Source organism: Alosa pseudoharengus, unplaced genomic scaffold (genome assembly GCF_046254945.1).
Source record: "Alosa pseudoharengus isolate Yale_2024_CS ecotype anadromous, Long Island Sound unplaced genomic scaffold, YU_APseudo_1.1 YU_APseudo_1.1_scf_4, whole genome shotgun sequence".
In the NCBI taxonomy this organism is placed as follows: domain Eukaryota; kingdom Metazoa; phylum Chordata; class Actinopteri; order Clupeiformes; family Clupeidae; genus Alosa; species Alosa pseudoharengus.
This window is the reverse complement of record NW_027468774.1, coordinates 31047489-31066672: the sequence shown is the minus strand read 5'-3', so window position 1 is coordinate 31066672 and position 19184 is coordinate 31047489. Positions and strand designations below refer to the sequence as shown.

The window sequence follows — 19184 nt, the reverse complement described above, 5'->3', positions numbered from 1 at the left end:
AAATATCCCGAAATTTACCCAATTAACACAATATTCTGAATAAGACACTGCCATGTAAACAGGATTTTCTGATTGCCTTAACCCGAATAAGGTCATAGTTGGAATAAGCAATAATCAAATTAAGACAGGTGGAGTATTCTGATCTTAATCATTATTGAGGTGCATTGTATGCATGTATACACCTTAATTGCATTTAAATATCCTATTAGTGCAGAAACTTTCACAGAATGAACCGTCTTTGCTAGTAATAATTGGACTATGCTGTGTTACATGTAAATGGGAATCACCATAAACACCATAATCACAATATTGTCTTATTCTCAATAAGGGCAATAGTCGGATTATTGCTGTGCAAGTAAACATAGTCTAATAGTGTAATACTCAGCCAAAATACAATGATTATGGGTTTCATGTCAAAAGGATAGCACTGCTCACTTTGTCCCTGCAGATTTTCAGACCACAACCTGTAAAACCTACTGCGGAGCCAAACAGAAAACGATGTTCCACTGCCTGAACATTTGTTTGTTCGATTGTTTTATTGTGTAAGGGAATGGGAATTTTATACTGACAAACTTTCAAAAAGTGGTGGTGAAATCTACGTAAATAAAGCAATATAATGTTTAACTGCAAGCTATGGGCTGTAAGATATGGAGACATCTAATATATGACTGTAGCTGTACAGACTGGCTGTTATGTCAGTGTTAGTGTTTATATGCAAAGCATTATAGAATCAGAACAAACTGGCTCAACAAAGGTTTGGTTTAAATATTGTTTGACTATGTACATAAAAAAGGAAATACATTATCTGTGAAGGTTCTTTAAATAAAGAAACAATTTGTATAACTTGTGTTTTTTATTTTCCATTTGTCATATTCTGTAGTATTGTGATTATGGTTGTCAATCTTCACAGAGATTCACATAGTAGGCCAAGATCAGATCAGATCAGATTTCCTGTTTCTGGGTAGCTCTCCAAAATGTTCAGAAGTCTGATAACACAATCACTTGGTAAACCTTGGTAAAATTCATATCAAATCAAACTTACAGTCTACAAACATGAAAGGAGCCTTAAAATGCTTACAAAGATTATTGCACTAGTTTGGGTGGAGATACGAGAATGCATGCCACAGCCTAGTATAAAACAGTGGTAGCTCTCGGCCATCTTTATTGTGTCAGAGTAGCTCTTAGAGGAAAAACGGTTAGAGACCCCTGGCCAAGACTGCTTCAGTGATAGTAATAAAAAATCAACAAAAAAGGAGAAAAAAGAAAACATGATTTTTTTTCTGCACAGCTTAACAAGTGCAAAGTCTTCTGTTGGATACAACACCAGCAGAGTACCAAAGCGTCACCTGTTGGTTAAAAAGCGCAAATACTGCACGGCGTAAAGAAAACGCAATTACGTCACAGTCTAATGGCGGTCGGACAACATGGGTACGGAAGACGTGTCGAGAGAAGAAGCTAAGAAGGCTCGAGCAGAGATAAACAGACAACAGATCGAGAATAGACTTAAACTTGAACAATGGCAACAAAAGCTGAGGCTTAGAGGCCGCAGACAAATCAGAGCAGGTTTCGGAGTTTGGGCCATCGCCGTCGGCATTTGTATCCTTGAAAATAGCAGCGTTACACCAGCCTTAACTTTACTTACACGTCTGAAATTCTATTTAATTTCTTCAGTGTTTGTTCCATTTGTCGACCGTGTTGGCTACTTAAAGAATAGTTAGTTAAAGAAAAGTTGTGACCTTAGCCTGCGTATCCGTCTGATACCATGTTAAAGGCGCGCAAGCTCCGAAAATGCGCATTGCCGTGCGTTTGCGTTGACATCTAACCTACACTTGACCTATGAATTATAACGTCGTTTCAGATGTTGACTTGATCTGCTGCTTCATTTGTGACAGGAATTTTAAGTCTGTGGTAGGCTAGGCTAGTCCTTTCCACAGACAAGCACAGCTGCATAGGAACGTCGACTCCTACAATCTTGTTTGACCTGACGTTTTGTAGGCCTATCTGGCCAGCCCCATTGCCACTGCCAGGTGGTAAATAAAGCCTAATGCAAGCGAACTGTTTAAAATAGATGTTGCATATTTTGTAAGCTGCTTGTGGTTTTGTTTTAACGTAGACTGTCCTATTGACTGCCATGCTGCTTGTTCATGTATCTGCTTCTGTGTGTCATTTACTGGTCCTTCACTGTTTTTCCCAGTCGCCTACACCTACTACACGAAGCCAGATATAATTAAGGGCGAGACTGAGAACCTCAAGAGCATCATCATGGGGGGTCCCTCATCAGGGCCCAACTCGTAAGAACACCTTTGGCTTACCTACCACAGTTTCAACCACAGACTTTCATCTCCGGCGTTGAGGTCATAGGCCTACAGGTGTCATCAGCTTGCGAGAACAAAACCATTTTGAGTGTGATCGTTTGAAAATGAATCCTGAATTATCAAAAATGAGATGGAATTGCTCCCTTGACATCATTTTGTATAGCCTTCATGACTCATGATGCTGTTATAGTATTTTCAACACAAAGTTATGATGTAAATATGGTGTGATGTAATAAATTATTGGGTCATGCATATGGCTGACTTTTCTGTATTCTATTGAATGAAAACTCATAGCATAATTTCAGTTCCTTTTATTGTTATTCCACAATACATGCGTATAAGGAACAGAAATGGGCTGCTTGCTTGTTAATGAGTTGCCAATTGAATGTGGCAGATCAAATGTTTGGCAACATCTTTTTGAATTTGTGTGAATAAAAGACATGAGGATTCCAAATGTCAAGACATTGTTAAATCCAGTGTTTGTTTGTTTTTCATAGCTCCAGTTTGACCTCAGCCTTTATTTTGAAAATTTCAATAAGCCTATTGAAAAATGTCAGTGTTTGAATTGGATTTTATTCATGACAGTTGACAGTGACAGTCATCACACTTTCTCCTACTATTGGAGTAGGAGAAATAACTATTGGAGTATGCATATGTCTGTCCTTATTGCTTAGTTGTGTTTTTATATTATATACTTTAATTACTCTTTCTGCTGTCAAAGAATGTGTTTGTGTTGTATGTATGCTGCTGAGACCTTGAATTTCCCCTGGGGATCAATAAAGTATCTATCTATCTATCTATCTATCTATCTATGGTAATATTACATCTAATCACTGTGCACAATAATCTAGAAACAATGATGTGCCACCACACAAACTGAAGCTGCAAAGTTTGCAGAACAAAATTTGTGTCACTGCCAAAACCATGACTATAGAGCTAGAGAGTTTATGTTTGCAAATCTCTGTGTTATTCAGTGATCTACCCCTGAAGCATTATGTTCATAGAGACATCAACATTGCTGATAAGAGCCGCTTTCCCCCTGTTTATTTGTGTTCTCCCAAAATATCACAGATGCCCTCTGTAGCCAAACATATACAGTAAAAACAGTTGTAGGCCTATGTGTGTCACTGAAGCTGTTCCTCAGAAAGCTGCCCGAACCCCTCTTCAAAAAGTTAGGCCTACTTAACATAGGCCTACTTAAAACATTCACACACAATAAAGGAACCTCGAATTGTAGGCTAACTCTGATTTTCAAAATGCCTACGTGAGCGCTTAGCCTACCTTTACATCTTCACAGACATTCTAATATTTCAGTATGCTTAATGGCAATCCCAAACTTTTTTTTTCGACTCAGTCTTTCTGAAATCTGTGACAATGTAACATTTGGTGAAAATCACCACCCTCTTTTACTGTCTGCTACCCACACGGCTGTCACTACCGCGCCAGTGGCGCCACCTGCTGGTCGAAGCTTGCGAATCATTTTGTATGCTACATCTAACGTCACGGTGACGCCTTACGTCACTGAATCATGGCGGACAAGGGTACGGAAGGTTTGGCAGAAGCTGCGAAGCCACTTACTCAAGCACAGAAAAACCTGATCAAAAGACAACAGGAACTTCAACAATGGCGGAATAACTCACAGAAACTTAGAGGCCGAAATGTTATCACTGGACTCACGATTGGAGCTTTCGTCCTCGGCATGTGTATCCTTCCAGGTGTTTCGTAACAGCAAGTCCTACGTTAGGCAAGCCTTAAGTAATTTCAGTTCTGCACTAATTCTTATTTGTCTCCTCCACGTGGTGTATGTCAAGTTTCTAATTTAAAGTAGGATGCGCATATCAGTTACGGTGGGATGCATGACCTAGCCGGTCTAGTGAGGTGAGGAAGGGCACTCACCTCATCACTGCGCATCACTGTAATTTTGTGTTGACCTGTGTCCTGAGTTGTCAGGAGTATAGCTGCTAGTGCACTTGGATTCATTAGGCCTACTCTTTGCACTTACTTTACATCAGTATAACGACACCTTTCGATTCAAATAATGTGTTCGTTGATATTAGAAGATTAGGTGCACATTGCACAACTACACCCAACGAATTAGCCTAGACTAGGCCTACAGTTAACGACAAGAAATAGCCCTAGCTCCTAGGCCTAATGTAATTTGTGTGCACTCTTTAAACTTGTAGTTCAACATTTCTGGAAGCTGTCTGCTGTCTACAGAGAGGGTCAGTAATCAATGATCTTAGCTTAAACTGTCCAAGTTATGCCTCTAACCTAGTGTAGTTTTAAGATGATGATACAAGGGGCAACTGTTGGAGCAATAATGTTGCTGGCAGTGTTCCTATTGTGGTTCTGGCATGTTCCCATTGATACTGGGCAACTATTTATTTTCTGAAGAACTTTAATATTTAGTAGACGTCATGAACGTTCAGAATTCAATCAGAATAAACGCAACTGGTTATGTGGTTGCCCAGCAACACTGTTCAAAAAGTTGCCCCATGTTGCCTACTTGTTCAGCTCAGCCTATGGGGTTAATTAGTCTGATGGACTGTATGATCCTTGACTGTTTTCCCCAGTCACCTACACTATTTTATCAGTAAAGCAGGAGAGGATCATGGATGAGATTGATGAGGAAGCCAAGGTCTTTATCATGAAGGGCCCCAGGACCGGAGCCAATTCATAACGCCACCATGCCTCCAGTTTCAGCCACAGACTTTCATCTCAAAAGAGTAAAACCACTTGTGATGGTCTGAAAACGAATGAACAGATAGCTTCTTTGGATATTTTGGGAAATGCATGCCACAGATTTCATGACACTGTAATATAAAATAAATATTTATGATTTAAGGATTTGATGTAAATATGGACACACAACGTAATACAATATTGGTCAAACACAGCCAGTGTTGCTGTATCATCCTAATGACAATACAATAACAGTAAATCCATTAATTACAGTGCTTGTGACTGAAAAAAAGACATTGTTTAATCAAACAAAACATACATTTTGCACTCACAGAATACCCTACTGATCACAATGCCTCTCTTTCAGGAGTGGAATATTTTTAAAAATGATAATTTCCAGTCAGTGATGTCTCCGAATGAGAATCTAGACCTGATGTCTGTTTGAGAGCTAGTATTTTTCCATAGACTTATGTTTCTCAGTTTGTAAGGGAAATCATTTAATTAATTTGGAATTAGTTCCAATGTCAGGAGGATAAGGCAATAAAACACTGTTTCATGGAAAACAGTATATTGATCATTAAAGTCCAACGATGGTTTGCTGTCCATAAACAAATATAATTATTCTCAATGTAGTCAAACTTCTTTATAGAAACCATAATTTATGGTTGGTTTGATTTGTCAACTTTGACCGAAGTTTGACATAGACACATTCAAAGAAATTTGATTGCAAAGTTGCTTAGACATGTTCACACCTGATTTTTAAATATATTTTAAGAGTCATTTCTAAGAATATTAGGAGGGTAACAAGTGTACATTTTTGTTTAGGACTAAAACAATGTCAATTGGTGCAGTTTTGAGTAAGATTGGAATATACATTTTCAACTGAAAAGTAAATAGCATAGCCTTTAGGGACAACTTCGCTATATGTCAAACTAAATTACTCGTTTAAGCTTTTAGCTAGGCACAAAAATCATTACACATGGAGAGGGTCTCTGCAGACAAACTGAAGTATTTGTACCTTGTAAGTGTAAAGAAAGGGTTTCCCTTTAAGCTGCCAGAGGTAGTGAATTTATAGTGAAATGGTTTAACCTTTTATTACCTTTTACTGACTTTACTCAGTGCCTATTTTCTGTCTTGCATTGAATTTTATGACATTTATTCTCAACCTTTTGTTAATGAGCTTTGGGCAAAGATACATGCAATCTGTCTTTGATAAAGAAACATTTTACATAGCTAAGAGGGTCACCACACCATTTCTCTAAGCAATTACCACTCAATCTGCAAGTTAGCTTTGAAACCAGTAGGTGGCGACATGGCTGTACTTTTCTCTCCAGTCCTCTCTTCAGTCTCCTCTGAGGTAGCCTATGTAGGCTTACTTGTTCCTGAGAATATTACCTTGCGTTTCTATTTCAAAATGTAAAGATGTCAGTCACTTCAAAGAACTAATTCAGTGAAAATATAATGCTTTATCATTCAAATGTGTGGTAGTTAGTGATGTTGTCTGCTTACAGTAACTGTTGTTGAACAATACTTTTAGTAATTACACTCACATGTACTGAAAGCTACAGACTGAAAGCTACAAAACTCCAGTGATTCTGACCCCCTAAAGCAGTCATGTTCACTGAGACACCATATATATATAGCATAGTGCTTATTTAAAACAAAGTTGAAAACTGCATTTGAAGACATGGTCCAAAAAAGACTTATCAAGAGCTAATGCGTGAGAGTCCAGTTTTCAACTTTTTTTCAATGACATAACTTTACAGGTACATCTACACACATTAATCTGCACACTAGCTACAAATTAATTTTCTGCCATGTCTGTGGAAGGGCCCGGTTGCCCGAAACGTCATGTGGTGATTAAACTTTTCTAATTAATTTGGAGCTAATTCTAGTGTGCAACTATGGACTATTTTTCCATTTTCCTGTTCTGCCTTTTGTCCAGCACCTAGTGCTTATTAGATTTGGATGTGCGCGCCGCCTGTAACACATCTACACACATTCCAAGGCCTGCTCTGAGAAACATTCCACCCCCATAGATTTCCTCTGGTATAACTGCAAACATAGAGGTGGAGCACAGCTCATGTTTACACAAATAGCTGTTCTATCTCAAACAGACAGCATTGCCTACTGAAGGGGTTTTCTTTACGTAATACATGAGACCTCAGTGTTTTTTCAGTCTATAATTAGTCTATAATAATCAGAGGCAGAGGTCATCTTTAACCCCTCTGGCCCCGGACTTCTCGTCAGGACTTGGGGAGGCACCTTTGACCCTGGGTCTGGTTGTAGCCATCACTCCAACCTGTCTGTTTATGATGTTTAAGTTGCTGTATATCATACATTATACTCACAGTGAGAGTTATGCATACATCAAAAGCAGGTGTGTGTGTGTGTGTAAATGCTTGACAGCTGACAGTTTTTTTTATTTTTGTTGAACAGACTGTAAATGCACCGAAACAATGTTTCTAATATGCAACTTTTGAATTCCCTAGTGTTGTCTCTACAGTAGTGTATGTATGCACTAAACACATTTTGCTGAATATAGTTGCATGCTGTTGACTGCACAAAGAAAAAGCAGCAATAGTAGCCTCACGTGAGTCTTAGCTTTCACCTCACAAAACCGTTTATATAACATCATTGGCAGATGCAAGCTACAGATTGTGCTGGTTTACATAATTGTGTATAGCATCATAGAAAATGCACAATAATCATCGTGATCTCTAGCAGATGGAACTAAGCAACATAATGACCAGGGTATGGTTTGTGCAACAACAGAATGAGCCCAAAGTAGAGAGCAAAACGTATGCTATGCACATAAAGTGTTTTTAATGGGGATGTTTACATTTGCCTAAAAAATAATTGCAGATAACAACACCTCTCCTCACCCATCTGTGCTCTTACTGCAATTACACCTACATCTGTTTCTGACTGACAACCCTGTTTTCTGACAAGGCTTTGTTGTTGTTTTCAGGACATGTTAATTGAGATTGTTTTGTAAAAAAGACTAGGCTAAAGTGGCTCTTTGCGGACGGAGACCATGCAGATGTAATCTTCTGCTCCAGACGGAGCAAGTGTGTTGAGGTGGGGTGTTTCTGAAGATTCTATGTGACTGAGACATTCAGGCTCCTTGCTACGACATTTGTAGACTGGAAGAAAAATGCTTCATGTTACAGTGGAATGAGCACATTCATGTTACAGTGGAATGAGCACATTCTCGTTGCATTCAATACTCCATTCCATACGCCTATAAATCAACGACACAGACACTTGCATTCATGATAATTTTGTATTTACATTTTATTTGTATAACATTTCCTCATGTTAAGGCTTAGCAGAACGCCCTGTCCCTGGTTGTCAGGCTGCAGGAGATAAGTGAGAGCTCACTTACTAGAAGATGCTGATCTCTGGAAACCCAGGCTGATTTGCACCTCTTCTCTGAGGCCAGTCAGTGACCCAGTTCAGCTCTCTCTCTCTCTCTCTCCCTCCCACTCTCTCTCTCTGTCCTTTAATATTTCTCTCACTCTTACTTCATATCCCTCCCTCTCTCCTTTTCCCCTTCATGCCCCCCCCTTCTCTCTCTACTCTCTCTCTTTCTCTGAAAATATGACTCTGCAGGGGGGTAGGGCCTGATTGGGAGGATTCTGTGCTTGTCCTCTTGCTCATGAGGTACAGGGGCTTACAGAGAAGCAATGTGTTCACACTGATAAGCCACAAACACACTCACTCAGTTGGTTATAAACATACACACACTCTCTCTCTCTCACTCACACACACACACACATCATGTTGTAACAGGTGGGGCCTCTTGACCCTACCAGCACCATATCAAGACATTTGACCCAAGCTATTCACACAGACCCACACACACACGCAAACTCATACAGGGACACCTAGTGTTTATATAACAAACTGTACTGTTTATCATGTAGCAGAGAGTGGTTAACTGATCACAGGAAAGACTAGAAATGCTACTCTGCATATTGGCCAACAAACAAGTTGACAAACAAGTCATTGGTCGTCAATGTCCTGTCAATGTCTAGGTCTGACTCAAACGCTTTGGTTCAAGTCTGCGGAGTGACCTTTCTGAACCCATCACACACGTCTCAGGCTAAGGCTGGGCTCTTTGGCAGTGCCCTTGGAGGTCAGTGGCTGACAGCTGGAAGAGATTGCCACTATAAACCCATGACTGGCATCAATTCCTGAAAGAGGGGGGGGACTAATCCACATTCTCTCTTACTCTGTCTGAGGAGTTGAAAGTTAATCCCAATTTCGGCAAGTCCTGCAGAGGTTACAGAGTTGTCCAGTAGTAGGTCACTACACAAATCAGCCTTCGCCACAGTACAACCATAATGTCATTTAAGATGCTACTAGGAGCAAATGTGTATGTGTGTGTACAAATCAACACCAATATTCACTGGAGACAAAAAAGACAGTTCTAGAATTACTGCTTTTCTAATTAAATGTAAATATTTTCTAATTAAATGTAAAATCAATTATTGTATCAATGATGAAATTGACACTGTGACCTGACCTGCTGATGTCTACATTCTGTCTGAGGTAGCTTGTATCTCTGCCAATTCTACTGGAGCGTAGCACAGGCTACATATAGGCCTACAGACAGAGTGAATCCTGCACAGTAGGTGGCAGCATGCCAATTAGCGCTAAGCACATTACAGGGAGCTTCTCACACACAAACCTCCCAGCAGTAGCTATCTTCCCGAGGATATTATCAGAGATCACCGTTCATTCTGGCCGCGTCAACTCAGTGTCCCATGATGACACGCCGCCTCCTCGAACACAGAAAAGAAATGCTTAACGAAATATAGTGTCCGTTGCGAGTATATCATGTGATATCTGCTGAGTCACGTCAAATAGAAAAGTTATTCTCAAGAATTGGAGTCATGTTATCTCCTTAAACATTGCGTGTAAATTAGGCTATTTATGAGGTCATTTGTAGAAACTAGATTAGATTAAGCAATCGTTTAAAGTCCCTCAGACCTATTTTGACTCTTTAATGCAAGGCTTTTTGCAACACATTAATTAAACCAATTAATTCTCATGTCTGATATATAAACAATCCACAGGCGCTGGGTAAAGCACTGAAATAAACATAAAGCTGGCTATGCAGGTAGGGACTATGCCGTACCCGTGCTTCTTGACACATAACTGGAAAGGTGATTCTAGGGGCGGAGCAAGAAGAACACGTACATGCAGCGTTGCGCTCCGGGTGCGCAGTGGACATACTGAATCCGTGTGCATCTTTCCACATCCAGCTGAGGGCTCTGAAGGGGTATCACCAACTAGGCTACAGACAACTGTGGAGTAAGCGGACAGTGCGTATTTAGATGTTGGGAAGTATTGTCGAAGGTAGACTAAATATTGTGGATACTCCAAGAGACTTTTCTTTGTCTCTGAAGAAATTTGCGCGACCTTCAGAGATCATTTCGTCAGTGTTTTTCGCGTTGCGCCGTACTACAAGCCACTGTCTTATATTGCAACATATAGCCTATATTTTGTCTGTTATTTTTTCGTATGGTAAGCTTCTATATTATGTTGTCGTTTTGGTTTTAGACTATGGAAAGTCACTTTAGGTATAGCCACGGACGAGATTAGTTTTTAAGCTATTATCGACGTACATCGTCGATAAATTGTTTTTGTCTGTGTGCATTCTTGGCATTTATTTGCAGTCATTGGGAATATAAAATGCCCTCATAGTCTGCGCTATTTCGTGCTGTCGAACAAATTTGAACTGACGAAAACAGACCAAGGGACACCTGTTGTCAACGCCGGGGGCGAGCAACTCAAGTGACTGACCATGTCTCAGGCCGATGTGGACATGTCAGGACTGGGTTTCTCCAAATTACCTACGAGTTTCGATGCCGACACATGCTTTCCAGCCAGAATGCCACCAAGACGAAGAAGACATTCTGCTAATTCGAGGCGAAACGCTTACAGGTTGAACAAAATTCACACAATGGATCTGGAAGCTCCAGATTTTGTCGCCCCTCTTACAAAGACACTCTCCTGGTCTGCCGACAACATCCTGTCAGAAAGTACGACAGAGGAGAAGAAGGCCGAATCCTCGACAACGGAGTCACCCGCGTCTAGCACGAGCTCACCTCCGGCCACCCAAGCCTCTGACCTGCTGCCCTCACCGGGGGACTGGAAAGTCGCGGAGCCCATCTCCAACGTGCTCGACGCCAGCTCGGACTCTGAGGAAGAAATTGCTCAGAAAAGGGTGGTTTTGACAAGCGCTCAGTTGGAGAGCAATCGGGAACAGGAGGAGAAGGATGAAGTGGAGACCAAAGCCGTGGCCACTTCACCTGATGGCAGGTTTCTCAAATTCAACATTGAAATCGGGAGAGGGTCTTTCAAGACTGTGTACAAAGGACTGGACACCGAGACTACTGTTGAGGTGGCATGGTGCGAGTTACAGGTAAGGTTTAAATCAAGCCTATTTGTGCTAGCAAAGCACACACTTACTACTGAAAACTTAGTATTCATGCAGTAACTGTCTGTCTTTTATAAGTTACTATTCCATAAGACGACGATATGAAGGATTGGAAATTTGACCAAATAATTGAAATATCAACCTATTATCCAATGTACTATCTACTTTTGGGTAAACAAACACTTATCAGAAAATTGTATCTAACCAATTTAACTTGATAAGCAGTGGAGATAAAGAAACCTGCCTGCTATAACCGTGTATTCAAACGCCATGGTCAGAGTAGTAATTGAAAGACTTGATATTAATCAAGGTTATTGCAAGAGATTAGGTACATTTTACGTTACATTGGTGAACAGATACAGACAGACATCTCGGTTGTCTTTACGTGGAACCGGAAATGCCTTTGTGTAGAAATGTAGCCAATTCATGCAATTAAAATGCAAAGTGGCACACGATTATACATATTGCAGCTAAAATAGCCTGCAGAATTGTACAGAAACGAGCTATGTGACAGAAAATATAGCCTATGTAAGGGCACGAAATAGGTGTTTTAACCTTTAACTGTAAATGCCCATGACATGTCTCACCACTGATGCCAGTATCTCTTTTAATAATTGTCTAACAAGTGTAAAGACAGGCAGGTTAGATAATACAGACAGTGGTGTCTACAGGCCACAGATCTGAAGTGATCTGTTTATGTTGTCTGTCCTTGTTAGTTGCCAAAATCCCCAGGGCAGCTGGTCTCTTAGCAGCAAAGTTGTGTGACTTGGACAGCAACAATGGTAGGGCTGGCCAGGGTAGACATGAATAAAACCCAGCCATTTAAACAGTGATAGACCTCCCACTGGTTTGGTGCTTTTCCTCCCCGCCATACAGCTTATTGCGACCTGAACGCCTGTAGTCCTCCAGTGACATCCCAACATCCTCCTTACCCCTTCCCAACTGCACTTTCCACTTCCCACGTGAAGCTCCTTGCCATAAAACATCTTGTGGACCTCCAAATCTGTGTTTGTATATCTGTGATACACAATCAATGGCAATGCCACTGCCTGTGAGTAGGCCAGGGAAGAGACATACCAAACACAGACTTTCTCAGGGTCATAAAAAAAGCTACTCAACTGTCGTCATGTGACAAAAGTGCCGGGGAATTGATTTGTCTGCCTTGTCCTCATGAGTTTGTGTCTCTGTTTGGCTGACCTCATGAATTTATCCGTGAGATGCTTGCTGTCAGTGAAACGCTGAAGATGCTGCTGAGGTCAGTGGAAGTCAGAGAAAAATGCGTGTCTCGAGGTTCATGTCAACTAGCCTGTCAGGAGAGCTTAAACTCGAGTGCAACTCAGACTGTCAAACAACGGGGTTTGCACCATTTGTTACAACCAAAGAAAACAAAGCACAAGCCTGTTACTAGTGAGACTGTGCAGGTGTTAATGACTGCTTCACTGCATTTATTATCAATTTCAGGCTTGTGTCTTGGCAGCTATTCAGCAAAATTGAATGTTCTTCTTGTTCGAGCCCAACAAAATTCCCTTCATAAAAACCCACAGGGGTGTTTTCCCTTTTTTTTCCCTTCTTTTTTTCAAAAAGGTTGTGAACGAAGGTGACCTTGTCCTCCTCGGCCTGTCTCTGATAGTGGAGGTCAGAAGGGAGGGGAGGCAGGCTGGGGTGGTTTTGCTAGCGGGCTAATCCCCTGCAGGCTGACCTTAGCTGTGGTCAGCTGGGGCATGGCCAGCATTCACCCCCCCACCCCCACCCCCACCCCAGTCCACTCCCCCATGCGCCTTCCCTCTCCCGTTCTTATCCTCTCTAATCTCTGTTTTCATTGACAACCGGCCGTGCCAGCGAGCGTGCACCACACCACGTGTTGAGCAAGACTCAATACATACAAGTACCCTTCTCTCTCCCCCCTTCTCTTGCATGCTGTGGAGACGCACACATCCGCCCCGTATCTGCCTCGGGTCCGGTCGAGCGTCCGCCGTTATCTGGGAGGCGGAGCTGTGAAATGCTAGCGTAGTTCTTTTTGGCACTCTGCAGGCTGCGAACAACATGCTGTTTAAGTTTCCAAGCACGTGTGTGCGTCAGTGAAGGACACAGTGGACAGAGTAGCATGACTGACTGACCACATGCCGCCAACCCCTGTGTCTGTGACCCGGGAGTTTTGGTTGTGGCCTTCACCTGCTATGCCCCATGTTTCTCTGCTGTCCTCAGTACTTCACACTCTCCATGCTAAAACCTCACAAAGAATTTTTTGTTGTGTAATTGGATCCTTATCCATATCTAGATCTCTCACACTCTCTCTTTCTCTCTCTATTCTGGTTTGTATCTTTCCCTCTGTGTGTATGTGTGTGTCAAGCTCCTTTGCCTCCTGGGCCCCTTTTAATTATCCCCGGCAGGCCGGGCTGGACTGTGCTGACGGCTCCCTGACGGTAAGGTCAGTATAGGACCAGGGGCTGGTCCCGGGCAGGCGAGCGGGTAACATGATCCTGCACCACCACCTCCACCACCACCACCACCACCACCCCTCTCCGACGAGCAGCTCCTTGCAGGGCAGGCGGGCAGGGAGTGGGTGGGTGGGGGGGGGGGGGGGGGGCAGGAGGTGCGGAGTGGTTAGGATCCTAAGGTACCGATGGGAAGAGAACGATGGATCTAAAAGGAGCCGTGTGAGTGAAAACCCAGGCGGAGGAAGGGTCAGGGATGTGAGTGTCAGGGGCAGGAGTGGGAGAACACGGCGGCGTGAGGGTACGGGTGTTGAGTTGTTACTGTCAGCCTGTCTGCAGGAGTCGTCCCCGTTGGTCGCATCTCAGAGACTCACATCGGAAAAAATCTGGCCCTGATAAGAATAAATCAGAACATACTGTTATTACTATGTTAGGTTAGAAGGTATTTAAATTTAAATGAATGTCATCTCAACATGGACACAGTACCAGGTACATTTTCCTTTCTGGTGGGTGTGGTGGTGGGGGGGGTCTGCTATTTCCAGTTACTGTGGAATCAGAGGGAAGAGCACAGCCTGAAGACAAATGAACACAAACTTGGCCCTAGTCATGAACACCTCAATGACACTGGCGCCAAGACCCGCTGCTCCTCTCGTGGCTTGCTGGAGACGGGTTTTGGCCCTGAATAGACAGTAATATCCAACACTGTAAAAATATGCACATTACACACACACACACACACACACACACACACACACACACACTACCCTCATGATTTTATCCTAGCAACACATTCACATTCCACTAGCGTAGACTTTGCTGGCGGGTCGTTTTTCCGTCAGCCTTTTCCACGTCGGGTCAAGCCCTCTGGCACCGGCTATGAGCCGCGGGGAGGTAATCCTCTTCAGATCAGGAACATTTATTTTATCCCGACAATACCCTCGCCGTTTAATTAGCCCCGATAAATCACCCAGGGATCTAGAAGAAAGAGCTGCCATGACAACAGCAGTCAGTTAATACCCCTCCCTCTCTCCCTCCACCACCACCACCACAACGTGGACAAGGCTTACGTCCACGTGTAAGCGAGACAAATGCACCTCGGAGGGTTCACAGTGGGCCAGATGGGATTGACACGGGGGGGGGGGGAGTCCGGCTCCTCGACACCTTTGTTGATTTCTGTGACGTGTTCAATGGGATCAGAGATGAGGCTGATTCAGTCTCCATGGGGGGGGACATCACTCACACCATTATGCTCTTCCATACATGAATCTGTGCAAGGTAGACATGGTCACTGTGGAGGCCTCCGTGAGACTCACATGAGTGCGAGAGTGCGAGTGTGACATTGAGAATGTTGCACTGGGACTGAGAGGAGCATGAGAGTGAAATGGCCCCGTTAAGATTGGGCTCAATGAGAGAGTGAGGTGATGTCCAATCCTCTCATACCAACATACCAGCACTCACTCACTCACTCACTCACTCACTCACTCACTCATTTGCAACACTCAAGGTCCTCTCTTCAAATCTCACATCAGTCTGTGAAGACATTACATGATAACAGTTTGAATTACTTTATTGTTAAGGATTGACTAATCATTAAATAGTATGCTTCAATTGATGCACTGTATTTCATTTTCATGAAGGATTCCTAGAAGGATGTAAGTCTCCAGTCTTGTGGAACAAATGCTGGGAAATGCCCCTGTCCTCTATGCTGCCATCCCATACTGTACTGGCTTTTTGCCTTTAGGCTGTGTGTGTGTGTGTGTATGTGTGTGTGTGTGTGTGAGAGAGAGAGGGAGAGAGAGAGAGAGAGAGAGAGAGAGAGTTGTGTTCTATGTGAAGGTGTGAGTATCGTTTTTTTTATGTGTGTGTGTGTGTGTGTTTGTCTCTGTCTCGGGCATTATGTGTGTGTACAAGTGTGGCTTTCTCTCTCTGTGTATTTGTTGCCTTGTGTAAATGCCAGTGTGAGCTCGCTAGCATACATGTGTCATGCCTCGCCTCGCTGTGCTGGGTAATTTATGAGGCCACGTGGAGAGCCAGAGCGAAGGAGAGTGCAGACAGACGGACACCTTACACCCTGCGGGAGTTGGACTTGGGGGAGGGGAGGGGAGGGGGCGGTGTAGCCTAGGTGCTAAGCAGATCTATGGGTGGAACTCTGGTCACATGTCCGTCAGGGGGCAGCCATCGTCGAGGAAGGGTCAGCCGCATAGGCCCAGGCTTCAGGCAGGAGAGAAATAGATTAGGTTACAATTACCGATAGAGGTAAATCCAGTGTGTGTGTGTGTGCATGTGCATATGAGGGAGAGCGTGTGTAATTAAGAGTGCCTTGCTGTGGTTGCCTGTGACAGATATTATTGGATGTAGAGCCAAGGCCCAAGATATCCCTTGGCCCAATCTTATTTTAGGAATAGAGTCCAATAACATTTCCTGTTGCTGGGGGGAATACACTTTTCTCTGTTTTGTTTTGGTGGTGATTCCTTGAAAGTTAGTGCATCCTGGGAACTTGACCCTGAGAGGGTTTCAGCGTAAGCACTGTGGTTTTCTAGATAACTTGGTCTGTTCTCATACCATTAGTCCACAGAGAGGTTTGCTCGGATGCCTGTGCTACATAATGACATTTCAGGCAACAGCAAGTCTTTTTAGTTTTTAGAAAATGCCGATCAAGCGAACTCTGACAAAAGATACATTTACAAAACATAATCCTCACTGATCATACATCATTACAACGCAAACACCATGCCAGATCCTTGGAAAGTAAGAGATGTCTGTCCTGGTGCCATCTTAAATGTCGGGTACCCACCTGCCCGCTCTGAATTTATGGGTATGTGATGTAGGCCCTGTTGCAATGAAGTTGTCAAGTGTCAGGGACGCGCGTCATTCCCTCGTAGATGGATTGCATTGTGTGTGAGCTCATTATGCAGAGCTTCTCCTTTTTGTACAGCAGGCTGTTGGGAATGGAAGGTTTCGTGCCAGTATTCATAAAACACACCAGCACATGAAAGGGACTACGCACACGTGAAGCTTTACTGATAAACAAAACAAAAATGCGACGCCAAGGGAGAATAGCGCTTCACGTTTTCACTTGAGGCATATATGCTCAGTCCGTGTAGCCATGTAGTCTCTTTGTACCTATATTGACATATCTCACTTACTCAGTTAGTGAGCATCAGTTATTCAGAAAACTTGCAAACAACCACACATGTGTGCAGTGACGGACTGGGATTAAAAAACGGCCCTGGCATTTTCACCAACCAGCGGCCCACACGGGGACACGCATGCACGCGCGTGCATGTGCCCGCAACACACAGATATAACTTCACATGCACGGACATAACACGTTTGTAGCCCCATTGGTGATGAACTCTAACTTTAATATGCATAAAGACTGAACCAAGAACATGGATATATCAATGCACAACTCCAAAATGAATGCAATATGAAATATGAAAATGAAAAAAAGTATAGCCTAGAATACATGGATTTCTATGTCACGATAGAAACGTCACGAAAACATGCGTGCGCAAGAGGCAGAAAGCACCATAGAACAGCATAGAGCAGTGCTCTCCATGAAAAGAGCAAAATGAGTTTTTGTGCTGAAAACTGCACCAATTCAAAATCACGATGGTTAGAGAATGTTCAATATGTTCAATATCCCTAAAGGAATACATGTCTTCGCCAAAAATGACAAAATACGATGTTAATGAACGGCAAACTCTGAAATAATAACCTGAAATGAGATGTTATTATCATTGAGACAACAGGGGACCAGGGGTATATAAAAAATTCCGATTGTAGCTTACAGCAGCCGACTATTTAAGTCAAGTTTATAACACTGTGGCACCAAGCGTCTTCTGCCCCACGGCTGCGCGCGAATGTAGTTTTGTTGGTAAACGGGAAACCCATCAGAGCAGCCGCTCCACAAACGTGTCTTAATTAACGTCATGCAGTGAAAAAGGTGCGAAGGAGCTTGCTCTTCTCCTCAACCCTGTCTATCACGTCATCAGCATCCAAGTTCATTATAGGACCTCTTTCTCTGTCGCCATCAGCATAAAGGCCTCCAAATTATCCTGTGACAATCGTGTCCTTAGGCGATTCTTGATTAATTTAAGAGTGGAAAAACTCCGTTTGCATGCCACTTGAGTACATGACAGTGTTAGTAGGAATTAATTTGCTAACCATATATAGTTGTAGGCACAGGTAAAGAGGTTTAACTGCTGGAGAAGGAAATAGCAACAGATTGCACAGTTCTTGCAGGTAGCACATTTCTTGCTCACCAGTCACCAGGTTTATTTCTGTATCTTCCTATATCTCCGCGGCATCATCAAAGTCCGACGCTTTGACTGTAGGCCTATACTCGTTTAGAGGAGACTTTTTCAGGCTGTCCCAGTGCGTGGCAAGATGTGTCAATTCCGACTGTAGATTTTCAACCGTAGCACCTTCACTGAATTTAAGCAGACATTCTCTTATGTTTCGAAGTGCATTTGGGGGCAATTTATTAGCTTTTATAAGGGGAAAATTCCGAGGATCAAGGCATGCTAGATCGGCAATTCCCCGTGCTGAAGGAAGTAGACTCATTCGGTTTTGAAATTCCCAGAAGTCATTGCTTCATGTAGCCTAACTTTTGAAAACCAATAATAAAATAAAAGATACAGGCAGCATATTTATTGTATTCCAATTTCAAACAATGCACTTTTAAATAATTTGATTGAATAAGGTTACAAAAGAATGTAGACTGATGTAAATATTGAGGGTCACCATGACTAGTGTAGAGATTCATGTCTGGTATAAATACTGATCAGGTTCCTACTATGGAGGAAGAAAAGGTAGTTAGAGATAAATGGCTTATTCGAAATCATGTAACACTATTGATGCTTGATAGTGGGCCGACAGATATTGTAAAAAACGTCTTTACGATAAATGGGCCGCGCAAACCCGACAAGCATGCCGCTCCGTTATTGGCCGGCCCAAACAGCCCACGAGGAGCCGCGGCCCTTCTGGCATCTGCCCAAATGCCAGACCGTCCAGTCCGTCACTGCATGTGTGTGTCTGTATGTGGTTGTTTGCGTACGCACACACACACACACACACACACACACACACACACTTCATTCTATTGTAGAAAACGGGTGGGAAGCCTGTGGAATGGCACTTCATGCTTTGCGTTGACACACATACTGGGCCTGAAAGGGGTTCCGCTCCGCTGCAGACTAGTGTTGTGTAAATGCACACATTTCAGCCTTAGGGGCACCTTCCTGTTGAGTTCCTCACAACATGTGTCTAGACTCCACATATCCCTTACACACAGAG

At 42.9% G+C, this 19184-nt stretch overlaps 2 protein-coding genes and 2 long non-coding RNA genes across 8 annotated transcripts in view; 3 read left to right on the top strand and 1 right to left on the bottom strand.

The window, feature by feature from the left end:
- The first annotated feature begins 1324 nt into the window (after positions 1–1324).
- Positions 1325–2787, top strand: LOC143103178 (uncharacterized). The gene is made up of 2 exons (XR_012982740.1): positions 1325–1596; positions 2195–2787. It is a non-coding gene; the product is annotated as an uncharacterized LOC143103178 (long non-coding RNA).
- Positions 2788–3843: 1056 nt separating this feature from the next.
- On the top strand, positions 3844–5159 carry coa3b (cytochrome C oxidase assembly factor 3b). The gene is made up of 2 exons (XM_076266988.1): positions 3844–4018; positions 4889–5159. The coding sequence occupies exons 1-2, from the start codon at positions 3844–3846 to the stop codon at positions 4993–4995; spliced, it is 282 nt and encodes a 93-aa protein (XP_076123103.1). The 3' UTR covers positions 4996–5159.
- A 2642-nt stretch (positions 5160–7801) lies between these two features.
- Positions 7802–9685, bottom strand: LOC143102340 (uncharacterized). The gene is made up of 2 exons (XR_012982575.1): positions 8386–9685; positions 7802–8143 (listed from the first exon to the last, which is right to left on the bottom strand). It is a non-coding gene; the product is annotated as an uncharacterized LOC143102340 (long non-coding RNA).
- Positions 9686–10087: 402 nt separating this feature from the next.
- Positions 10088–19184, top strand: part of wnk4b (WNK lysine deficient protein kinase 4b) — an 80960-nt gene continuing 71863 nt past the window's right edge. For 2 of the 5 annotated variants that reach the window (XM_076265863.1, XM_076265862.1), the window contains exon 1: positions 10089–11433. In XM_076265863.1, the coding sequence (XP_076121978.1) occupies positions 10813–11433 (621 nt within the window). In that variant the 5' untranslated portion in view covers positions 10089–10812. Of the gene's footprint in view, positions 11434–12598; positions 13877–19184 lie in introns of those variants that run through there. The other 3 variants (XM_076265866.1, XM_076265864.1, XM_076265867.1) reach the window with 3 other exon arrangements.